This window comes from Corylus avellana, chromosome 8 (genome assembly GCF_965113065.1).
Source record: "Corylus avellana chromosome 8, dhCorAvel1.hap1.2, whole genome shotgun sequence".
Classification (NCBI taxonomy): Eukaryota; Viridiplantae; Streptophyta; class Magnoliopsida; order Fagales; family Betulaceae; genus Corylus; species Corylus avellana.
Genome location: NC_142497.1, coordinates 7,943,920 through 7,964,121, shown reverse-complemented (window position 1 = coordinate 7,964,121; position 20,202 = coordinate 7,943,920). Strand labels below are relative to the sequence as shown.

Sequence of the window (20,202 nt, the reverse complement as noted above, 5' to 3'; positions counted from 1 at the left end):
TTAGCCGTTAAAAATACATAAAAAAGACCAAAATGTCCTTAATTTTCATTTTTTTTTTAAAATAAAAAAACGTTTTGGAATGTGAAATTTTATACAAAAATCAGGGGTATAAACGTCATGTAACGTTTAAAATCTGACGGAGGGGTCCACATTGAGAGTAATTAAAAATTTAGGGATTCAAAATGAGAAATTTGAAAGTTCAAAAAAAATTTATAAAATTGAGTAAAAGTTCAAGAATCAAAATAAAGTTTTCCTTTTGTTTTATTAAACTAAAACAACGTAGTTTAGGGAAAGACAATTGAAGTCAATTTACCGGACATTATTTCAAGGCAATTGAAGTCAATTTATTTATTTATTTTTTGGTATTGCCCAAAGTTTATAAATAGATGCATTTTTCAAATTAGAATTCAATTTATAAAGATTTGTATTATCCAATGTTTACAATTCAATTTGTATTTTTATATTACAATTTAAAAGTTTATTTAGTTCATTAATTGGATTAAGCCTTCTAAAAAAGCCCATAAAAAACTTTAAATATATATATATATATATATATATATATATATATATATATATATATATAAATTAAGTTCATGGTTAACAAAAAAAAAAAAAAAAAAAACCCTAAAAGAAGCCTAAAAAAGAGTCCAAAATGGAACGTAGTTACTACAAAAAACAGCCCGTACATGTGCAGTTATCGGCGAATTTCATAAAGTGTGAATGCGGTTACTAAAATTCGTTCTTCGCAAAGTGCATATGCGAAATAAATGCATTATCCATTCCATTCATATGGTGCCGTTTACATCCCTAAATGTATATATGTATATTGAGCTAGCTAGTAAGTAACTGATAGAATTGAAATAAGGGTATTCTCCATTCATATAGTGCGGTTCACACCCCCAAATGATATGCACATTAAGCTAGTAAACGACTTTTTTTTTTTTTTCTTTTCTTTTCTTTTAAATTGGAATTAGGGATGCTCAGTAGGCCAGTTATAATTTGGTCCGCCCGCCAAGCTCCACCAACCTAATTAAGGTAATGGACAGTTTTTTTTTTTTTTTTTAATTACTCATGGAAGTTGGATCTTTTTAAACAAAAACCACCCAAAGCAGGCAAATAGAGAGTTAACCCATAAAGGTAATGAACAAATTTTATTTTATTTTTTCATTACTCATGCAGGTTGGATTTTTTCTTTATCAAAAACCACCCAAAATGGGTAAATAGTAATCAAGAATGGGTATCAGTTCAGTTTGATAGAAACATTTTCAGTTCGGTAGAGCTATTTTCAGTTCGGTTAACTAAAATTGTCGGTTAGATTAGTTAATTCAGCGATTACATTTCGATAAGGATTTATTTTGAAAGTTTCAGTTGAACGGATGCTTTGGTTAAAATTGGTTCGGTTAATTGGTTAACCATGGGCATTTTTAATTGTGCTAAAAATTGATTGTTTTCGAGCCTAAATTGTTTTTTGGGGCTAAAATAGCTTATTGAACCAAACAAATTTTAAATGGGCCCATTAATTAGCACAATAGGAGTCCACTATATATATGTTCTACTAATAAATTGGTCATAAAATCCACAAATTAATATGTTCCACTAAAAAACACCTAGCTAATGCCCTCATAATCATCATTCTAGTAAAAAAGTATTTATTCTCGGTTAATTCAGTTAACTGACAAAAAAATATTTATTCCAATTAATCGAACCGAACCGACATTGGTATAAAAATTGTTAACCGATTACCGACCGACTTTTGGCGGTAAGCCGTTAATTTCGGTTCGATCACAGCCAGTAGGCAGTTAATATCGGTTCGATCCCAATTAGCTCAACTACATCAAATTATATCACATATAAAATAAAAAATTAATTAAAAAAAAAAAAAAATTGAAGGGATGGCTGGCTACCCCATACCCATAGGCCATGGGAGTGGCCGACGAGCCACCCCCATGGGCTGGGGGTGGCGGCTAGCCACCCCAAGTGGGGGAGGGGGTGGCTAGCCAACCACCCCTTCAATATTTATTTTTAATTTTATTTTCTTTTATTTTTTCTTTTCTTTTTCTTATAGAGTATATGGTGTGGTTGTGTCTTGTTTTAAGTATAAGCATAATAAAATTGGCTGAAGTGTCAGCTTTTGATTGGTGGCACAAAAGAGAGCATCTTGGATAGCACAAAAGGTGGCTTTTGGGACATGTCAAAAAAAAAAAAGGTGGCTTTCGTGCCATCAATTAAAAGGTGACACCTAAGCCAATCTTATCCGACTTAATTTTAGAAAAAAAAAGAAAAAAAAAAAAAAAAAAAAAAAGAAGCAAATTAGAAATGGTGGTTGCCAACCACCACAAGTGCGCCCAGGGGGTGGCCGCGAAGGCCATCCCCCGCCGAGGGAGAGAGTTCCGGCGGAGAGAGAGAGGGGAGAGATTCAGGCCACAGGGGGTGGTTCGTGGCCACCCCTGGGCCGGGGGTGGCAGCGCAGCCACCCTTGATGGCCGGCCGCCACACCTTTCCATTGCAAAACCTTTTTTAAAAAAAATAAAATAAAATAAATGATTAAACCTGATATAGTTAGGTGGTTTGATTTTATTTTGGTAATGTGTTCCATGCTGATTTGTCAGATGGTGAATGATGGGCATAAAAGAGCACTTTTGTGAAATCAGGTGGTTTGATTTGATTTTGGTAATGTGTTCCATGCTGATTTGTCAGATGGTGAATGATGGGCATAAAAGAGCACTTTTGTGAAATCAGGTGGTTTGATTTTATTTTGGTAATGTGTTTCATGCTGATGTGTCAGATGGTGAATGATGAACATAAAAGAGCACTTTTGTGAAACCTCCTTATCAAAGTTCTTCGCAGCACAAAAATAATCTTTTGTGCAACCTGCCCACCAAAGATGCTACCTTAACCAAAACGAGACAAATAGAAAGAGGAGGGAGATTTGGCTTCCAAGATACAACCAAAGAGAGAAAAAAATAATAGATCTGGCTTCGGCTTCCAAATACAACAAAAAAGAGACCAAAAGAAAAAAGGAAAAAGGAAGAGGGAGGGAGATTGAAGGAGAAAGCCAAATGCTCACATGGGAAATTTCTGGAGAGGGACGAGAGCTGAATGATTTTATATTGAAAAAAAAAAGTAATGTTAAATGAGAGCCACTTTTATCAAGTCTTGGTGTAAACCAGCCCATTTATAACATCCAATCACCATATGACACATCACTACTTTAAAGAAAATGCAAAAAATGAAAGTTAGAACAAACACAGCAAATCAAAGTGAAAAAAATACCAAAAACACCCTTGGCCGCCAAACCCAACCGTGGGTCTCGCCAGACCCACGACGCCGTGGGTCTGGCATGACCCATGGGTCTGACCGTGACTTTCCTTAAAACCCACTTGAAAACCGGCTGTGACCTACCTAAAACTAGTTTTTAGTTCTTCAAAACACGTTTCTAATGCCTCAAAACTAAAACCTATAAGTGGAATGTTAACTTTTTAGGGATTTTATCATCTTAACTACCAAAAAATGTGACCCACGGCTGGGTGGCTGGGTCTGGCCACCCAACCACGAGGTCTCTCTCTCTCTCTAGGTCTGGGTCTGGCGCTGGAGGAGGCCGTGGGTCTCTCTCTTTTGAGCTCAAATCTAGTGTATTGTGTTGCAGCTTATTTTTGTGCATTTTTTGTGTTTTTGCTTATATGTCAGTTTTTTATTGTAGGCTATAACACTAAGGTTTTAAGGATCATCTTGATATAAGTTAAACTCATGTTAAATACCATATTTTTATTCCACAACTTAAAAAATAATAATAATAATAATAATAAAATAAATAAATAAATAAATGACGATAAAAATTTGGTATATATAGCATTATTTGATAGCACAAAAGAGTTTTGTTAAGATTTTGAAGCAACTGGTATAGAGGATCAACCCTAGAATCTGTCCATGTCCCCATTAAATCTAAATGAACAACCCATAAAGCTGAACTGAACCGAACCAATGGTGGATGTGGGTCAGTCAATTTCGGTTCAACTAATAAGTTGGGCTGGCCTAAGGAAGCCTATTGTTTTTTGACCCGTGGTTAGGATTCCTTCAAGCTCCTCTGCAATAGGCCAAGCCCAGTCAAGGTCAGCAAAAGGTTTCGGAGTACAGAACCAGGCCAAGGCCTAATAGTTGCGTAAGGAAGTATATAGGCATCATACAGAAATGCGGTTATGTTTTGGGAATTAGTTCAATATTCCGTAAGTTATAGTGTCGGAGTATTTTTGTCTCCTTAAAATATGAAAAGATAAAAATACCCTTCAACTAGTATAACTAATTAAATACTGTTGAGTCAATTTGAACCGGAGAGGATTTTGTTCCATGTTTTGAGACGCATTTAGGTTCATTTAGGTTTATGATTTTAAAAAATTCACTTTTAAAATAATGATTTAAAAATGTGTGATTTGAAAACGTGGTTTTTAAAAAGGGGTATTTACCTTTTGTTCCCATGAAATACAACACTTTGGCACTTTTCCCCTATGAATTACCAATTATGACATTTGACCTCATCAAACTACCATCTTATGACAAAAAGCCCCATTCCTTCAGCCAAATGGGTTAAAATTGACGATCACCATTAAAAATTTTTTTTTCCACTTTTGCCCTCACTTCAAACAAATAAAGTTAATATGTTTAGAGGGTATATGTGTCATTTTCGGTTTGAAGTGAGGGCAAAAGTGAAAGAAAAAAATTTAAAATGGCACATGACTTGCACATAACCGTTAACCATTAATTCTAACCCCTTTGACTAATGGAATGAGGCTTTTTGTCATAAGATGGTAGTTTGATGGGGTTAGGTGTCATAGTTGATAGTTCATGGAAAAAAAGAGTCAAGTCCCTGTAATTTATGGGGGCAAAAATTAATTATCCCTATTAAAAATGTAGTTAAACGTTTGACAAAATCGTAGTTTAACATTTAAAATTGTGTAAATAAAAAAATAAATAAAATTAAATAAACTTATTGCTTGATATTTGAAAACGGAAATATTCTACTTTTTCAAATCATAAATTTTTAAAAACACAATTCCTAATAATCTATTTTTTATGATTTGATTGAAAATTGTACTTTTAAATCGCAATTGCAATTTGCAAACCACATCCTTAGTGAAGGGGAGAGATCGGATCCTAATAATTTTTTGTTCCGATTGTGAGAATTCACATGCCCGAGGAATGCTCTATAGCATGCTCTTGTTTCACCACTATTCTACTTGCTGAAGTTGCATACGATGCCAGTTCGTATAGTACAAATAGCTCTTTTAAAAAAAAATATTAAAAAAAACAGTACAAATGGTAAAATTGTTGGATCTCTGTCAGCAATGGAGGGCTCCTTGACAACTTGTATCGCTTTTGAAAACGATTACATTCCGTAAGCTCCCCAATGTGGAGATCGACGATGTGTGAAGGGCACGAATGTGTATTTGTTTAGAGAAACCGAGAGTCTTCTTTCTTGGTGATGAGGTAAAAGAGTGTCTGTATTTTGAAGCACGGCAATGGCGATAACTATGCCAAAAAAGGGTGTTTTCATTTAAGCCTGGCTGTGGGGCAGTGGGGCTGCAGGGTACTATGAACAGACTGGATGACCGTTTTGCCCATTCATGATTCTCCCTCTCTCTCTCTCTCTCTCTCTCTCTCTCTCTCACCCACCTCCAAAAGTAAAAGAATCTAATTCCGCTACATTAAAAAAGTAAGAAAGCAATGAGACTTAACTTTGTGACTGTTGACCCTCTTCTACTTGGATCACAAATACCCAGAAAACAAGTTTCCAAAAATGGGTGTCGACCGTTTGATCCGCAGGATCAGGCTTCGCCTTCTTCCCTGGCTTCACAAATCTCCTCCTGGTACCTCAATTTCATCTCACTTTTACCTTCAATTCTGCTTTTTAAGATCATGCTAGTCTTTTAGTACAGATTCGGACAATGTGGGTAGTTATGCGCTTTCAAGCTCACTCAGTGAGTGTAATTGGGTGTTGGGTCTGTGAAATTGCTGGAATTGGACTTGAATTGATTCAATTCTTCGTGGGTGTAGAGTAATTATTGATGATGTTAGTTGAATTATCTAGAAAATGCTCTGTTGTGACTTTAGTGGGGGAATTCTATGCTTTCAGCCTTACTCATTGACTGTGATATACGTGAATTGATTGAATTGTTCGTGGGTTTTCTTTAATTGTTGCTAGTGTCAGTTGAACTTGAACATGCTCTGTTCTGTGCGGAGGACTTCGATGTGATTAACTTTGAAAAAGACCTTCACCACTCTTGGATCTGAATTCAAAACTTTACTCAAATGTAATATCAAATTTTTGGTTATTTACGTGATATTATAGGTGGACAGAGCACGAATTAGACATGGAATTCTAAAAGGGTGTGTGAAAATGAAGAATTAAGAATAGGATTTAGAAGCAATTTGAGTTTAACTTCTATTTTAAGATTATATATAAGCATAAATTTGTACTCATGATCAGAAAGAATTTGGTTCCAAGTGAGAAAGGAAAAGAATAAGAAGGTGAAAAGTAAGATAGTTATTATACTACCCCATAAGATGCAGGTTGCTATCCTCATCAAGTAAAAAACAATTGCTGGTCGATATATTAGAGCTGCATTTTTGTCTCCTTTATTTTCTTTGACAAAACTGTGTGTGCATTTGGCGTTATTTGAAAATTTAAGACCATGCTGTCTAACTTCAAGTTATTTTAATATGTTGAAAACAGAAAAAATGATGAGCATACAATTTTGATTCAATTGTTGCATTTTGTTGGATCATGTTCTTCCATGGATGTGTATATACGAGAGTGTTTTGTATAACTCCCTTTTGTTCTCATTCCAGGCCCAATATTGTTTGTGAGGCACTTGTCATACAAAGATATAAAGAAGGCGACAGATGGTTTTCATAGAATCATCTATTGCAATTCTCATGGAACTGCTTATAAGGCCAGATTCCAAGACGGTGGGGTTGCTTTGGTAAAAGAAGTTACAGCTTTTAGTCAAGAATTAGATGTCTTCTACAGAGAGGTGCAACTCCTGGGCCGCTTGCATCACCGCCACCTTCTTCCACTCAAAGGGTTTTCCACCGGAAATAAGAGGTTTGATGCCTAGCCTTTTTTTTCCAGTAGTTTGAATTAGGCTTTCTCCCCCATTAAAAGTGAGAAGTATAACTTGTATACAAAGGCCAGTGGTGAGTTTGGAGCTTGGGTAGATCAATTAAAGTAGGTTTGAGGTATTACTCCCTCCATTCCATTTGCTCATTGGGCCTCCTGTGCACCAAACAAAAGAAAAGAAAAAAAGGTTATACCCTCTCCAGAAACGAAACAAAGGCAAGTGAGACATTTTTGGGCAATCCTAATAATACATGTGCCTGGATACCCAACCCTTGACTCATCAGTTCCTGATTTGCTCTTAAACTGGATCTGGAGATTTTATATCTTTTTTTCATTAAAAATGGGGTCACTTGTTTGTATAAGGTGTTGTATCACAGTCAATAAAATGGTAAAATTACTTTGTAAGTCACATACATCCATGCCAATGCCATCACCAAGATTTTCCTCTATGGATTAACTACAAAATGTCTTTGTTACCGATAATGTATGTTAGTCTGTATTGTTCTTTTGTGAAACTCTCATGATATATACGCACTCGCGTTATAACTATAAACACAGTATAATGACTCTGTAAATTTGAATTGTTGTGTTTAATTACCATCTAGAGTATGCATAGATTTGAATATGCATTATTAATTTTCTTTACCTTTTACAGATTTGATGTTTTAACTTGTACCATTTGCTCTTTGCAGGGTGCTCATTTTTGACAGCATAGAAAATGGAAGCTTGAAGGAGCATCTTAGCGGTAACTTTTGGAGCAAAATTTGTCTGTTTTTGTAAAATCTGCTTCTGTTTTTAATTATTGGCTCTTGGCAGATCCTCTTAAGACTCCCTTAAATTGGAGGACAAGACTACAAATAGCCATTGGTGTAGCAGCTGCATTGGTAAGTTGTATGTTCATGAGATTATCTTCTTATAGTGCACACAATTAAATGCCACATAATGTAATCCCCCTTAAGATTTTTTGAAAAGTGAAAATAAATTTTAATGACTACGTAAATCAATAGGGGGCTAAAGGTTTACTCAAGAAGCAAGAACATGAGAAAAAAACATATCGCATACAAGGTAAAGAATTCTCAAAATCGGACACTTAAAATTTCTACTTGACTCCTCACTCCAGGAACCCAAATAAGTTTGGTTGAAGCATTCCCTGTGCTGACTACATAGATCTTCAATAAATATACATGAAGGTGAAAAAAAAGACTTTCATGAAAAGCAGTTATATCTCTATATAACTAATCACTGGAACTCTATAATGGTGGCTGCAGAAAGAAGCTGGCCAAAACATCATCATAAATATCTACTTCCAAACTTCAAAAGCTGCGTATCAAAGGGAGTTTTGTCAGAGTCAAGTTACCATAGGAACTTGGAAAGCAGAAACCAGAAAATCTGTTTCCAGTTTGATTGCATGGGGATGGGATAAGTCAACTATGAGATGAGGGGCAAGCTTATTTACACACCATTTAGAAACCATTTATACAACAAAAAAACAAAACAAATATATACCCAGGTGAAATATTATCAAAACCTTAATAATCTCCAATAGGCCACAACAATAAGCACCTCTTGGTTTGCCTAATACATGGAAAATAGTAACTCCTAATTCAGAAGCCATAATCTTTTATGGATATTACTCTTGTCAACATTATATAGCACTTGGCTTATTTACGTATCTCTGACTGTTGGTCTTTTAGATCCAATGGCATCTCCTTTCCCTATAAACATTGGACCAAACAGGCATCTTCTCCCCCTATACAAGGGGTGAAGGTTGAGGTAATGGGTTCAATCCTGTACAAATGTGTGAGTTATATCTGCCTATAAAAATTTTATACTTCTGTGATTGATTTAACCTATACTTTTTCCCTGTCTAAAATTTCTTGCTGATAAACTAAATAGCTTTTGACCTCCAAAAATAATTCCTAATCTTTCCAAACCTCTTTGATATTGTGAAATGGTGAACATGGACAAGAAGTGTGTAAGATCTCTAAATAAATGACGCCGGGCAGAACTAGGATTGTTCTGACAGCGTATAATAGCAGCAGAAACTAAGAATTGAATATAGAAAAGAGAACTCAGGAAGAGAGAAAATAACAAATAGGTAAGAGAAAATTCCTAAGTGCCCCAAATAAGCAAACAGAGAAATAACTCTGAAAAAACTTAAATTTAATTGATAGTATAAACTGAATTGAAAAATAACAAAGACTAGGTGCCTTTATATAGGCTAGGCACCTCTTAAATTAACAAGGAAAAAGAAAAGCACACCTAATTGGAAAAATAAAACAAATCCTAATAGGAAAACAATCCTAATAGGAAAAGAAAAACCCAATCCTTATTGAAAAAGGAAACCTAAAGCATAAATAATAAATCTACTTTATTATTATTATTCTCCTGCATCAGTCTCCCCGGGTTGGAAAGAACTCGCCCTCGAGTTCAAGTCGTCTTTGTCCGAATCAACAAAACATGGAGTCAAATGCTTCACATTGAACACAGCAGAGGTCCTTTAAATGACTTGGAAGATGTAGTCGGTATGCATTCTCATTTATCTTCTGCAAAATCTCACAAGGCCCAATCTTCCTCTCCCGTAGCTTGTTATACTCACCAACAGGGAAACGATCACGTGTGAGTACAACCCAAACTAAATCACCTACCTCAAAAGTTACCTTGTGTCTATGGCTGTCAGATTGTGCTTTGTACTTAACATTGCTATCTTCTATTGCTTTCTTGACCTGGTCATGAACTCCTCGGAGATAATCCGTCATCTCATCAGCCTTAATACTCAATCGACCAATACAAGGAATAGGTGCTAGGTCAAGCACTCCCGATGGGTTTTGCCCATACATGATCTGAAAAGGGCTCAATTAAGTCGTTCTATTCTTGGACCAGTTGTAAGCAAACTCTGCCTGTGACAAAGCCAGGTCCTACTGCTTTGGCTTATTTCCAGCTAAACTCTTTAAAAGATTTCTCAAGCTTCGATTTACTACCTCAGTTTGACCATCTATTTAGGGGTGGTAGGCACTGTTAAAATTAAGCTTGGTCCCCATCTTTTTCCACAGGCTCTTCCAAAAATGGCTCATGAATTTTGTATCTTGGTCCGATGTAATAGATTTTGGAACCCCGTGCAAGCGAACAATCTCCCAAAAATAGAGGTGAGCAATTTAGGCGGCATCCATCGTCTTCCAGCAAGCAACAAAATGGGCCATCTTGGAAAATCGATCAACCACCAAGAGAATAGAATCCATGCTCCTTTGAGTGCGAGGTAACCCCAAAACAAAATCCTTGCTGACGTCAAGCCATGGGCCATTGGGCACTGGTAATGGTGTGGATAGACCCGCATTTGTGAGGATCCCCTTAGACTTTTGACAAATAAAACACCGTTCCACGTAACGTGTCACATCACTAGTTAGCTTGGGCCAATAATAGTCTAATGAGACCAAGGCCAAGGTTTTGTCTCGCCCAAAGTGACCTTCTCCATGCAACTCTCGTATTATTTGCTCCCTCAATGAACTATCCGGAATGCATAGTTGTAAACCTTGAAATAGATAACCATTAAAAGTAACATAATCACCACGCTTACCTACAAGTACCTCAACAAATATCTTCCCAAATAAAGGATCTTCCGTATACAACTCTCGGAAAGTGTCAAAACCAACAACTTTGGTATGCATAGTAGTAAGAAGTGCAACCCTCCTACTTAGAGCATCAGCAACTCAATTCAAATTCCCTGATTGGTGCTGTAAAGAAAGAGTGAACTCCTGAAGGTAAGCAACCCATTTGGCATGTCTGCAACTAAGCTTATGTTGGCCATTGATATACTTGAGGGCCTCATGATCAATGATAAGGATGAACTCCTTCTGCACCAGGTAATGATGCCAATGTTTCAAAGATTGTACAATGGCATAAAACTACAAGTCATAGGTGGAATAGTTCTTCTTGGACCCCGACAACTTCTCACTGAAAATGACAATCGGACGTCCCTCTTGGCTTAGGACACCACCAATGCCAACGCCAGATGCATCATAATTAACTTCAAAAATCTTGTCAAAATCCGAAAGAGTGAGAACAGGTGCTTCCGTCATTTTCTTCTTAAGCAATTGAAAGCTTGCATCAGCTTCTTCAGTCCACTGGAAAGTCTGACCCTTTAAGCACTCCGTGATTGGTGCAATCAATGTACTAAAATTTTGGATGAACCGTCGATAAAATGATGCCAATCCGTGAAAACTCCAAACATCATGTAAAGTCTTGGGTATTGGCCATTCTAGAATTGCTGTCACCTTAGACTGGTCTGCATAAACACCATCAATAGACACAGCATATCCAAGAAAAGTGACAGTGGTAGTAAGAAAGGAACACTTCTTCCGATTGACATATAGGCACTCTTGTCATAGCGTATCAAGAACCTCCCTGAGGTGTTTTAGGTGTGTCTCCTGTGAGGAGCTATAGATGAGAATATCGTCAAAGTACCCAACAATGAACTTCCCCATGTAAGGCCGCAACACCTGATGCATGAACCTCATGAATGTATTGGGAGCATTGGATAGCCCAAAAGGCATGACCATCCACTTGTATAACCCATGATGCGTTTTGAACGTTGTTTTCCACTCATCTCCAGGCCTAACTCTGATCTGGTGATACCCACTTTTAAGGTCAATTTTGGAAAAAACTTTAGAACCTGCTAACTGATCTAGCATGTCATCTAAACGAGGAATCGAGAATCTATACTTCACCGTGATTCGATTGATGGCTCGGCTATCAACACACGTGCACCAAGACCCATCCTTCTTTGGAACTAAGAGAGCAGGAACTGCACATGGACTTATGCTCTCTCGGATGTAACCTCTTTCTAGCAACTCTGACACTTGGCGTTACAATTCTTCAGATTCCTTCAGGCTAAGGTGATAAGCTGGTCAATTTGGCAAGCTTGACCCCGGCACGAGGTCAATGTAGTGCTGTATATCTCTCAAGGGTGGTAAACCAGGGGGTACATTCTCCAGCATCAAATCAGCAAACTCTGTAAGCACCTCTCGTAACTCAACTGACACTTCATCATCCACGTTGGCACCTTCTTCACAGGGCATCAAGGCATGTACAACTCTCCCTTCTTCTGCTTCCTCCAAGAATCGAGACATTGATAGGAGATTAATGCCTTTTTCAATCACTGGTGCATGAATGACTCCTCGTTGAGGTGCTAACACCACCTTCTTTCCCTTGATGCTCAAGATATAAGTATTCTGTCGCCCATCATAGATAACACTTCGATCATACTGCCAAGGCCTGCCTAATAATAAATGACATGTATCCATAGACACTACATCGCACCATGCATTATCAAAGTATTTTCTACCAATTGAAAAAGAGACCAAACACCTCTTATCTACTGTTACCTCACTCCCTTTTTTCAACCATGACAATTTGTATGGTTTTGGATGGCGATCAATCTTCAGCTGAAGCTTCTTAATTGCTTCCTCTGACGCCACATTCTCACAACTACCATTGTCAATGATAAGCTTGCAAACCTGTTCTGCTATTGTGCATGTGGTATGAAAAATATTGGTTCTTAACCAGTCTTCTTTAGAATCATCTTTTGGAGTAAGCAAGCTTTTTCTGACAACAAGAGTTTCGTTCCCATCTCCATACAAATATCCCCGTCAGTACCTTCATCAAAAACAGGATCTTCGATGTCGACTTGCTCTTCTACTATCTCATCCTCAATCAAGAGACTCTTACCCACTCTGCTAGCTGATTTTCGACAATCTGTCGATCGATGACCGGGCTCCCTACATCTGAAACAATGAATGTTGGAATTGGAACTCTGACCTTGCATAGATTGAGGATTAGGACGAGGCTCTTGAGGACGGGTTCCTCGTGTATTTTGTTCTCCTCTTGGTATAGATCTAGTATTATTCCTGGCTTGCTGCTTTTCTACAGTCAAGGCATGTTGGTAGGCTTCAAAAACTATCCAAATTGAGTGGAGACTAAGGACGTCTTGTAGGGACTGCCGCAAACTGCCCAGGTACCGTGCCACCAACTGCTCCTCAGTCTCTGACAAGTCGTTCCGAGCAACCAACTGGTAGAACTCTTCAGTGTAATCATCAACGGATCTCGCACTTTGTCTCAACGTATGAAGCCGTTGAAATAATGTCTGCGTGTATCCGAAGGGTAAAAAGTGTCCCTTCATCTTCTTCTTCATCTTCTCCCAATCACAAACCTTTGGCTTGCCTTGTCTATCTCGCGATCGCTTTAGTTGCTCCCACCAAGCGGATGCGCAACCCTTTAGTTTGATGGCGATAAGATTTACCTTCATATGATTTGGAACCTCTGTATAGTCAAAGATCCTCTCTACCTCATGCAGCCAATCAATGAAGCCTTCGGCTTGCCCGAAAATTCTAGAAGCTCAACTTTGAAGCCTAAGTCTCCATGCCGCCAATCCCGAACACGCTGTTCCCGACCCAGAACAGGATTGTGATACAGGTTCTCAAAATTGGACTCTAAATTGCTATCATCCATCTCGCAATCCCTCTCCAAGTTTTGCGCCACTAGACGCTGGGTTAACTCCGCAACTTGCCTCTCCAAATCTTCAATCGTCATGTCTCGTACATTGTGTTCATGGTAGGGGACTTCCTCATTCGGAACCTGCCCACGCCGACCATGAACTCGACCACCAGCCATAAAAACTTATGAAAAATTCACCCCAAGAAGAGGGCTAAGCTCTGATACCAACTGACGCCGGACAGAACTAGGATTGTTCTGACAGCGTATAATAGTAGCAGAAACTAAGAATTAAAGATAGAAAAGGGAACTCAAGAAGAGAGAAAATAACAAATAGGGAAGAAAAAATCCCTAAATGTCCCAAATAAGCAAAACAGATAAATAACTCTGAAAGACTAAAATTTAATTGATAGTATAAACTGAATTGAAAAATAACAAAGACTAAGTGCCTTTATATAGGCTAGGCACCTCCTAAATTAACAAGGAAAAGGAAAAGCACACCTAATTGGAAAAGGAAAACAAATCCTAATAGGAAAGGAAAAACCCAATCTTTATTGAAAAATGAAACCTAAAGCATAAATAATAAATCTACTTTATTATTATTATTCTCCTACATCAATAAATTTAGATAAGTGGGAGCTTTTGTAACACCCCAACCCGTCAGGGGTAGGTTTGTTATCGTAAAAACTTCAGAGGCGCAAAGGCATTAAATAGGACAACCAGAGCACTTACCACTCACAATAAATTCATGATTTTAAAAACGTCATAAAAACATAACATAACTAGAGTTTGTGAAAATCTCTCTTTGGAGTAGTAGCCTCACTTAAAATCTGCTAATATGTCCTTGCATGTTGATGCTTCTCTAGACTTAAATGCTCAGAAAGGAAGATATGTGATAGTACAGAACACATTTATCAATGCAAGCTCATAAGCTAGTAAAGACTTTAAGTTGAAATAATCCATTGTTGGCTATCAAGGCTCTGTCCCCAGATAGTAAAATAGAGATAGAAGTTGAATACCATACTATTAGGCCTCTACTAACTTTGAAGATTTTCTCAAGTTTCTCTGTGCTAGCTATGGAGTTTTAGATTTTGAGTGAGTTGCTGTCATAGTTATCTAGACACATGCTGGAGATTTTACTTTTCATTAAGAATTAAGATTTCAACCACAAGCATTTGATGTGATATCTTGAAACAAGACGTTCCCTTGAACCTGACAATGGCTACCTTTTAATTAGTCAAACCTCAAAGTTGTGGCAACTATTGGCTCTTTACCTGCATATAAACTATTGACTATATGCATTGATCACGTAAGTTGACCAACATGGTATTATGAAATCGTCTTTTTCTTTTTCCTCCAAAGTAAAGAAAGTTCCCATATGTGCATAGTACGAGTGTCTTTCAGTAATTAGTTACTTTGATTTTGTCGATGCAGGAATATTTGCTTCTCTTCAGCGACCTCCCGATGTATCATGTCTCCATTACCTCAAGCAGTATTATGTTAGATGAAAATTTTACAGCAAAAGTAAGGATACATTTCTTATGCTTTATTAACTTTAGGCATTTGGTTCTAATAAATACTTTTTTAACTTTTAAAGATTTGCGTCAAGTAGATACGTTAAGAGGAACTTAATGTTTATTATTTCCTTTGCTTATCACAGCTATCTGATGTTAGCCTTCTTAGTTCCGGTGGAAATTACGTTACAGTGCCTCACGCCTCGAGTTCAGAAGGTTATTTTTTCTACTTTCACCCCCTCAACAAATTCGCATACTTGCTTTCTCAGTTTCAATCTGCATTTGTCTATCTTTATCCTTTTTGCAGAATGTGCGGTTCAGGAACGTGGTAACCTTATACTCCAGCTTGGTGTGCTAATTCTGGAGCTTATTACTGGTCAATGTTCAGAAGAGGGAGGTGCTGATCTAATCCAATGGGTCCAAGGATCTCGCTTTGCAAGTTCCATGCATCAGATGATAGACCCAGATCTTGGAAATGACTATAACTCTAGTGAGCTTAAAAAGCTTCTGGCTGTAGCAACATTGTGTCTTAAATCTGGGGATAAACCAATGTTTTCTATTCCACAGATACTTCATTATGTCCAGAAGAAGTTAGATGTTTCACGTGACTAATATTTTCGTTGTCCATTTTACTTCACACAAAATATTCATATTTATTGGAAATTGATTTAATTTTGATGGAGGATTACTGCTTATATCCTTAAGCCTCTACTGGGTGTTTCTTTTCTTTGCTGTATAACCTTGTCTCCCAGGAAAAGAAATTATGCAAGAAAATCAGCTGATTGAATTTAAATACAACTACAATATGGCCTGTCTTCTTTGTCAAGATATATGCTTAATGCCCTGATTCATTCAGATAATGAGAAGTTAATTTCCAAGACATTTTTGGATGCCAGATGAATCCATCGGCTGTCGTAACATTTTGCTTGCACCTTAAGTTTAGTGGAGCATATAAATCCAGCGTCATTCATCTCTTTTTAGCACCCTTAAATGACCACTAGTGTAAAGAAGACCCTCTAAAAGCTCCCAATTAATGGATGGAGACACAAGGAAAGCTACCACTGCGGCCTCTACTTCCAAAGAAGAGGCGAAGGGGTCGTTTATTGTTTGTTTAGAAAGTCTTGAAAATCAACAAAGGTGGAGAATATGCCTCAGAGACTATGCTTAGCAAGAAGTCACATTCTTCAAGCTAGAGAGATTCTTCAAATTCAATAAAGATCTATTTCTAATAGTAATTTTAGAATAAGTGTAAACATTACTCAATCCGTAAACATCTAAAGACTAAATCATAAAACCAAATTTTCACCACACGAGATCGGTAGAATCAAAAAGGTTACCCTGGATGGAGGGCGTGAAGAAAAGAATGAAAATTTCAAGAATGCAGTGACGAGAGTTCAAAGAAATGTAGTCATATTATGAAGTGTTGGAGATTACATGACTTAAATCATAAAGGAAACTGTTTTAAATGATCACTAATCAGGCAAAAAAGATATAACCCACTTCCCAATATCCACCCACAATGCATTTTCCGACCAAATAATGGATCATCACTGCTGGGCACATTGCACCCTCTGAGCACCCCCACCACCGTGCATGTCTTCATCTTCATCATATACCTCCTGGGCCTGCTTCCTCCTCATCTCCTCCTCAATGTTGACATCATGCAGTGTAGTCTCCTCACACTCGTCCACCTCCATGTCTGTCAGCTGGGACGATGGCCTAGGTGGCAGAACACCCTCCAATGCCCCAACCTGCTCTAGAGTCAGAGAATCAGGGAACTCGACAGTGAAATGAATGTACAATTTCCCCTTCATAAATGGCCTCTGGTACATTGGCATCCCTTCATCATTGATTCCCTTGAACGAGTCTGCACGATTTGCATCAATGGAGAATTGTCAATGTTAATGACCCAACCAAACAATAATCAACAGAGCCAAAAAGTTTATGCCTTTTACTTACCAGGCTTGACAACTTCCCCAGGGTTCGATTTTATAAGGAGCTGTCTTCCATCCAAGTGGGTCAATGCAAATTGGAAGCCGCAAAGAGCCTCTGTCAGGGATAATGTGTGCTCCACAAAAAGGTCATCACCCTTTCTCTTGAACTTTGGATGTTCCTTCTGCTGAAGGACGAAGACTATATCCCCAGTGGCTGTGTCAGGCTGCAAACACAAAAAATGAAGAAACCAATCACCATCAACATAGCATACAAAGCAGGTCGCCTCAATCAATGGCCATAAGCTGAGTTCGACAACTTACCGCCTCATCTGCTTCACCAGGGAATGTAATCCTCTGTCCGTTCTGCATGCCCTTCTCCACAATGACTTCCAACACCTTCTTTTCCTGGACAACCTTCTCTCCTTTGCATTGTGGGCAGCGGTCTTTGTCGCTGATAGTCTCTCCAGTACCCTTACAGTCATTGCAAGCATGCTGCATCTGCTGAATCATAGAGGGGCCAAGGTGCCTAATTGTAACCTTCATACCAGTTCCCTGACAACCAGCGCACTTCATTGAAGCTCCAGATTTCGACCCTTTGCTGTCATTGATCAAATATTAGCCACCCATATAAGCATAGACCATTATGTGTTGAACAAGTATGCGAACGTTACACCAAGATGAAATACTGAAACACTCACCCCTTGCACTTTGAACATAATACATTTCGAGAAAGTGAGAGCTTCTTAGATATCCCAAGGTAAAGGTCCTCCAAAGAAACCTTCAGAGGATGGACTACGTCTTCCCCACGTCTCTGCCTTCGTCCCCTGCTGCTACCACCTGCCACCAACAATTCAAACCAGTTTTTTGAGTTACGCCAATGACAAGTGCCCTCCAAAGATATTCGTTAATAGTTCATAATTCTTACCTCCAAATGGACTCCCACCAAAGAAAGATGAGAAGATGTCGAATGGGTCATGACCACCGCCACCACCACCCATTCCCTCTTTGAGTGCATCTTCACCATATTGGTCGTAGATCTCACGTTTGTCAGGGTCACTTAGTACCTCATAAGCCTGGGCCAGCTCTTTGAACTGCAGCAAAAATCCCATGTATCAGGCTTGTATTTTGATCCAAACTAGAGCAATAACCAACATTAACTTGGACCATCAAAGACAAAGACACAGATTTACCGGACCCACTTGCAATAATTGAATGGAAAAGCCCAAACTGATAGCTCAGTTGCATAAACTAAATTTCTTTTTTTATAAGAGTAATCAAAATTTTATTCAAAGCTTAAGCCGCCCACACAGGAAACATAAGAGAAGCCACCTACTATGATAGGTGATCACCAAAGAAGAAACAAGAGCGGCCGTCTAAAAATACAAGTTGCTAAAAAATAAACTTCAAAGTCTTCTCACTGTCATCAAAGCTTTATCATTATTCATTAAAAAAATTAAAAATCAAAGCTTCTATCATCCTTTGTTGCATAAACTAATAAAACGCATAAACACCGTTCTGTGGCAAAGAGAGCTCACATATAAACAAATCAACCTGAGTGACAATTCCGCAGACACCATAATGGCAACAACCATTATGCAATTCCTCTGATTAAAAAGGAAATAAACAGGAAGCTCACGAATATATCAATCAAGTACATAGCTGAAAACCAGTGGAACAATCCACCACTCTATGCGTCTAAAGCAACAAAAAAGAGGGTCATAACCCCATTTTCAGCTTCTAAAACATCATCAAATTCTTCTAAGTCAAGAACGCCATTCCACCCCCAATTTCTTTCTTAGATTTATATATCAAGAACAGCATCAAATAAAAATAGAAAATTCTCTAACATTACTAAGTACCCACGATCCCATAAAATACAAGAAAATAAGGTATAACCAATTGAAAACCTCATATCCCAAATATCTAATTTAAATAATAAAATTCCAGATATAAATAAATTTTAAAAAACAGCATAACAATGACAGGCAAGAAGGGCGAGAAATAAAGGGTACCTTCTCGGGATCGCCGCCCTTGTCAGGATGGTTCTTAATAGCGGCCTTCTTGTAGGCCTTCTTGAGATCGTCCTGGGAAGCGTTCTTGGACACTCCAAGTACCTCATAGTACCTCGTGTTGTCGCTCTTCTTCGGCGCTCTCCCAAACATCTTCTCGTCCAATCAAATTCGCTCTGATCGAAGCGGAGTTCCCGATCAAAACCCTAGATTCCTAACTTCTAACTTCTTGCGCACGGGAGGCTCCGGAGAGAGAGAGAGAGATAGAGAGAGAGAGAGACTCGAACAAGTTTTACGAGCAACGAAGGGCAGTGGGGTATTTAATAGGATAGTGGGGGTGAGTTATTTGTGAGTCATCGAGGTGGGTCAATGACTCAAATACTGAATGGACGGTTGGGATTGAGCCATGGTGTATAGGCATCTTCAAGGAAGGGTCTAGAAGTTGTTCTGTTGTGAAGCGTAGACCGCTTGATGCTTTCCGTGATGGTTCTGGAGAGTTTGGTTCTAGATGTTTCCGTGAAAGCCCCCCGCTTTCCCGCTTTTTGAACTGGTTCGTTATATCCTTTACCGTGTCCTCGAAGTTCCTTGTGCCTCATCCAACCGTTAATCCTCCATAAAATCGGAGACTGTTGTGGAGTAGAACTCTACTCTCTTTTTTCTAAAACAAAAAAAACCTCTACTCTCTTATTTAGTAAAGAGAATTGCTTTTTATTTTATATTTTTGTTTACGCCCTTTTTAAAATTACTATTAAATTAAGAATCAAAAATAAAAGTACGTTATTTTCTGACAAGAGTTCTATAATTTCTTTTTATTTGTCCTCTATAAGATTTTCACCCTAATGGAAGAATTTCAAAAGATAATAGTATTCAATTTAGAATTCATTGACATTAGAGCAATAGATTATGGAAGAAAACAAAGAGAAATTAGAGGAATCAAAAATTTGTTGGGTGGTTTTGGGCCTATCTCAACCTTAAAAGCTAGTTCAAGAGATAAGGCTTTCCCTCACACTTATAAAATGACCATCAGCCTCTTCCACAACCGATGTAGGATAACCTCAACAATCTTTCCCTCACACATCGGACCCTAGATCGGAGCAGCAACAACTCGTTTCTTCCGTGAACTGTTTGGCTGAGACTTATTGGTA

General features: G+C 38.0%; 2 protein-coding genes across 2 annotated transcripts; one reads left to right on the top strand and one right to left on the bottom strand.

Annotated features, from left to right (window-relative positions):
- The first annotated feature begins 5,302 nt into the window (after positions 1 to 5,302).
- LOC132164662 (Protein kinase superfamily protein) lies at positions 5,303 to 15,790 on the top strand. Its single transcript, XM_059575205.2, has 7 exons — positions 5,303 to 5,861; positions 6,844 to 7,099; positions 7,807 to 7,859; positions 7,931 to 7,998; positions 15,035 to 15,124; positions 15,261 to 15,330; positions 15,422 to 15,790. The coding sequence occupies exons 1-7, from the start codon at positions 5,792 to 5,794 to the stop codon at positions 15,724 to 15,726; spliced, it is 912 nt and encodes a 303-aa protein (XP_059431188.2). The 5' UTR covers positions 5,303 to 5,791; the 3' UTR covers positions 15,727 to 15,790.
- Positions 15,791 to 16,503: 713 nt separating this feature from the next.
- On the bottom strand, positions 16,504 to 19,357 carry LOC132164244 (dnaJ protein homolog). Its single transcript, XM_059574710.2, has 6 exons — positions 19,061 to 19,357; positions 17,974 to 18,139; positions 17,747 to 17,885; positions 17,370 to 17,646; positions 17,074 to 17,272; positions 16,504 to 16,981 (listed from the first exon to the last, which is right to left on the bottom strand). Exons 1-6 carry the CDS (start codon positions 19,208 to 19,210, stop codon positions 16,662 to 16,664), a joined length of 1,251 nt encoding a protein of 416 aa, XP_059430693.1. The 5' UTR covers positions 19,211 to 19,357; the 3' UTR covers positions 16,504 to 16,661.
- Between the last annotated feature and the right edge of the window lie 845 nt (positions 19,358 to 20,202).

Excerpts from the sequence above, each read along its gene's own strand:
- LOC132164662 (XM_059575205.2), top strand. The coding sequence starts at position 5,792 with ATGGGTGTCGACCGTTTGATCCGCAGGATCAGGCTTCGCCTTCTTCCC. Across the intron at positions 5,862-6,843 it reads GCTTCACAAATCTCCTCCTG|GCCCAATATTGTTTGTGAGG; the intron begins GTACCTCAATTT and ends TTCTCATTCCAG. Across the intron at positions 15,331-15,421 it reads TCACGCCTCGAGTTCAGAAG|AATGTGCGGTTCAGGAACGT; the intron begins GTTATTTTTTCT and ends TCCTTTTTGCAG.
- LOC132164244 (XM_059574710.2), bottom strand. The coding sequence starts at position 19,210 with ATGTTTGGGAGAGCGCCGAAGAAGAGCGACAACACGAGGTACTATGAG. Across the intron at positions 17,647-17,746 it reads TTATGTTCAAAGTGCAAGGG|CAAAGGGTCGAAATCTGGAG; the intron begins GTGAGTGTTTCA and ends GATCAATGACAG. Across the intron at positions 16,982-17,073 it reads TGGGGAAGTTGTCAAGCCTG|ACTCGTTCAAGGGAATCAAT; the intron begins GTAAGTAAAAGG and ends CAAATCGTGCAG.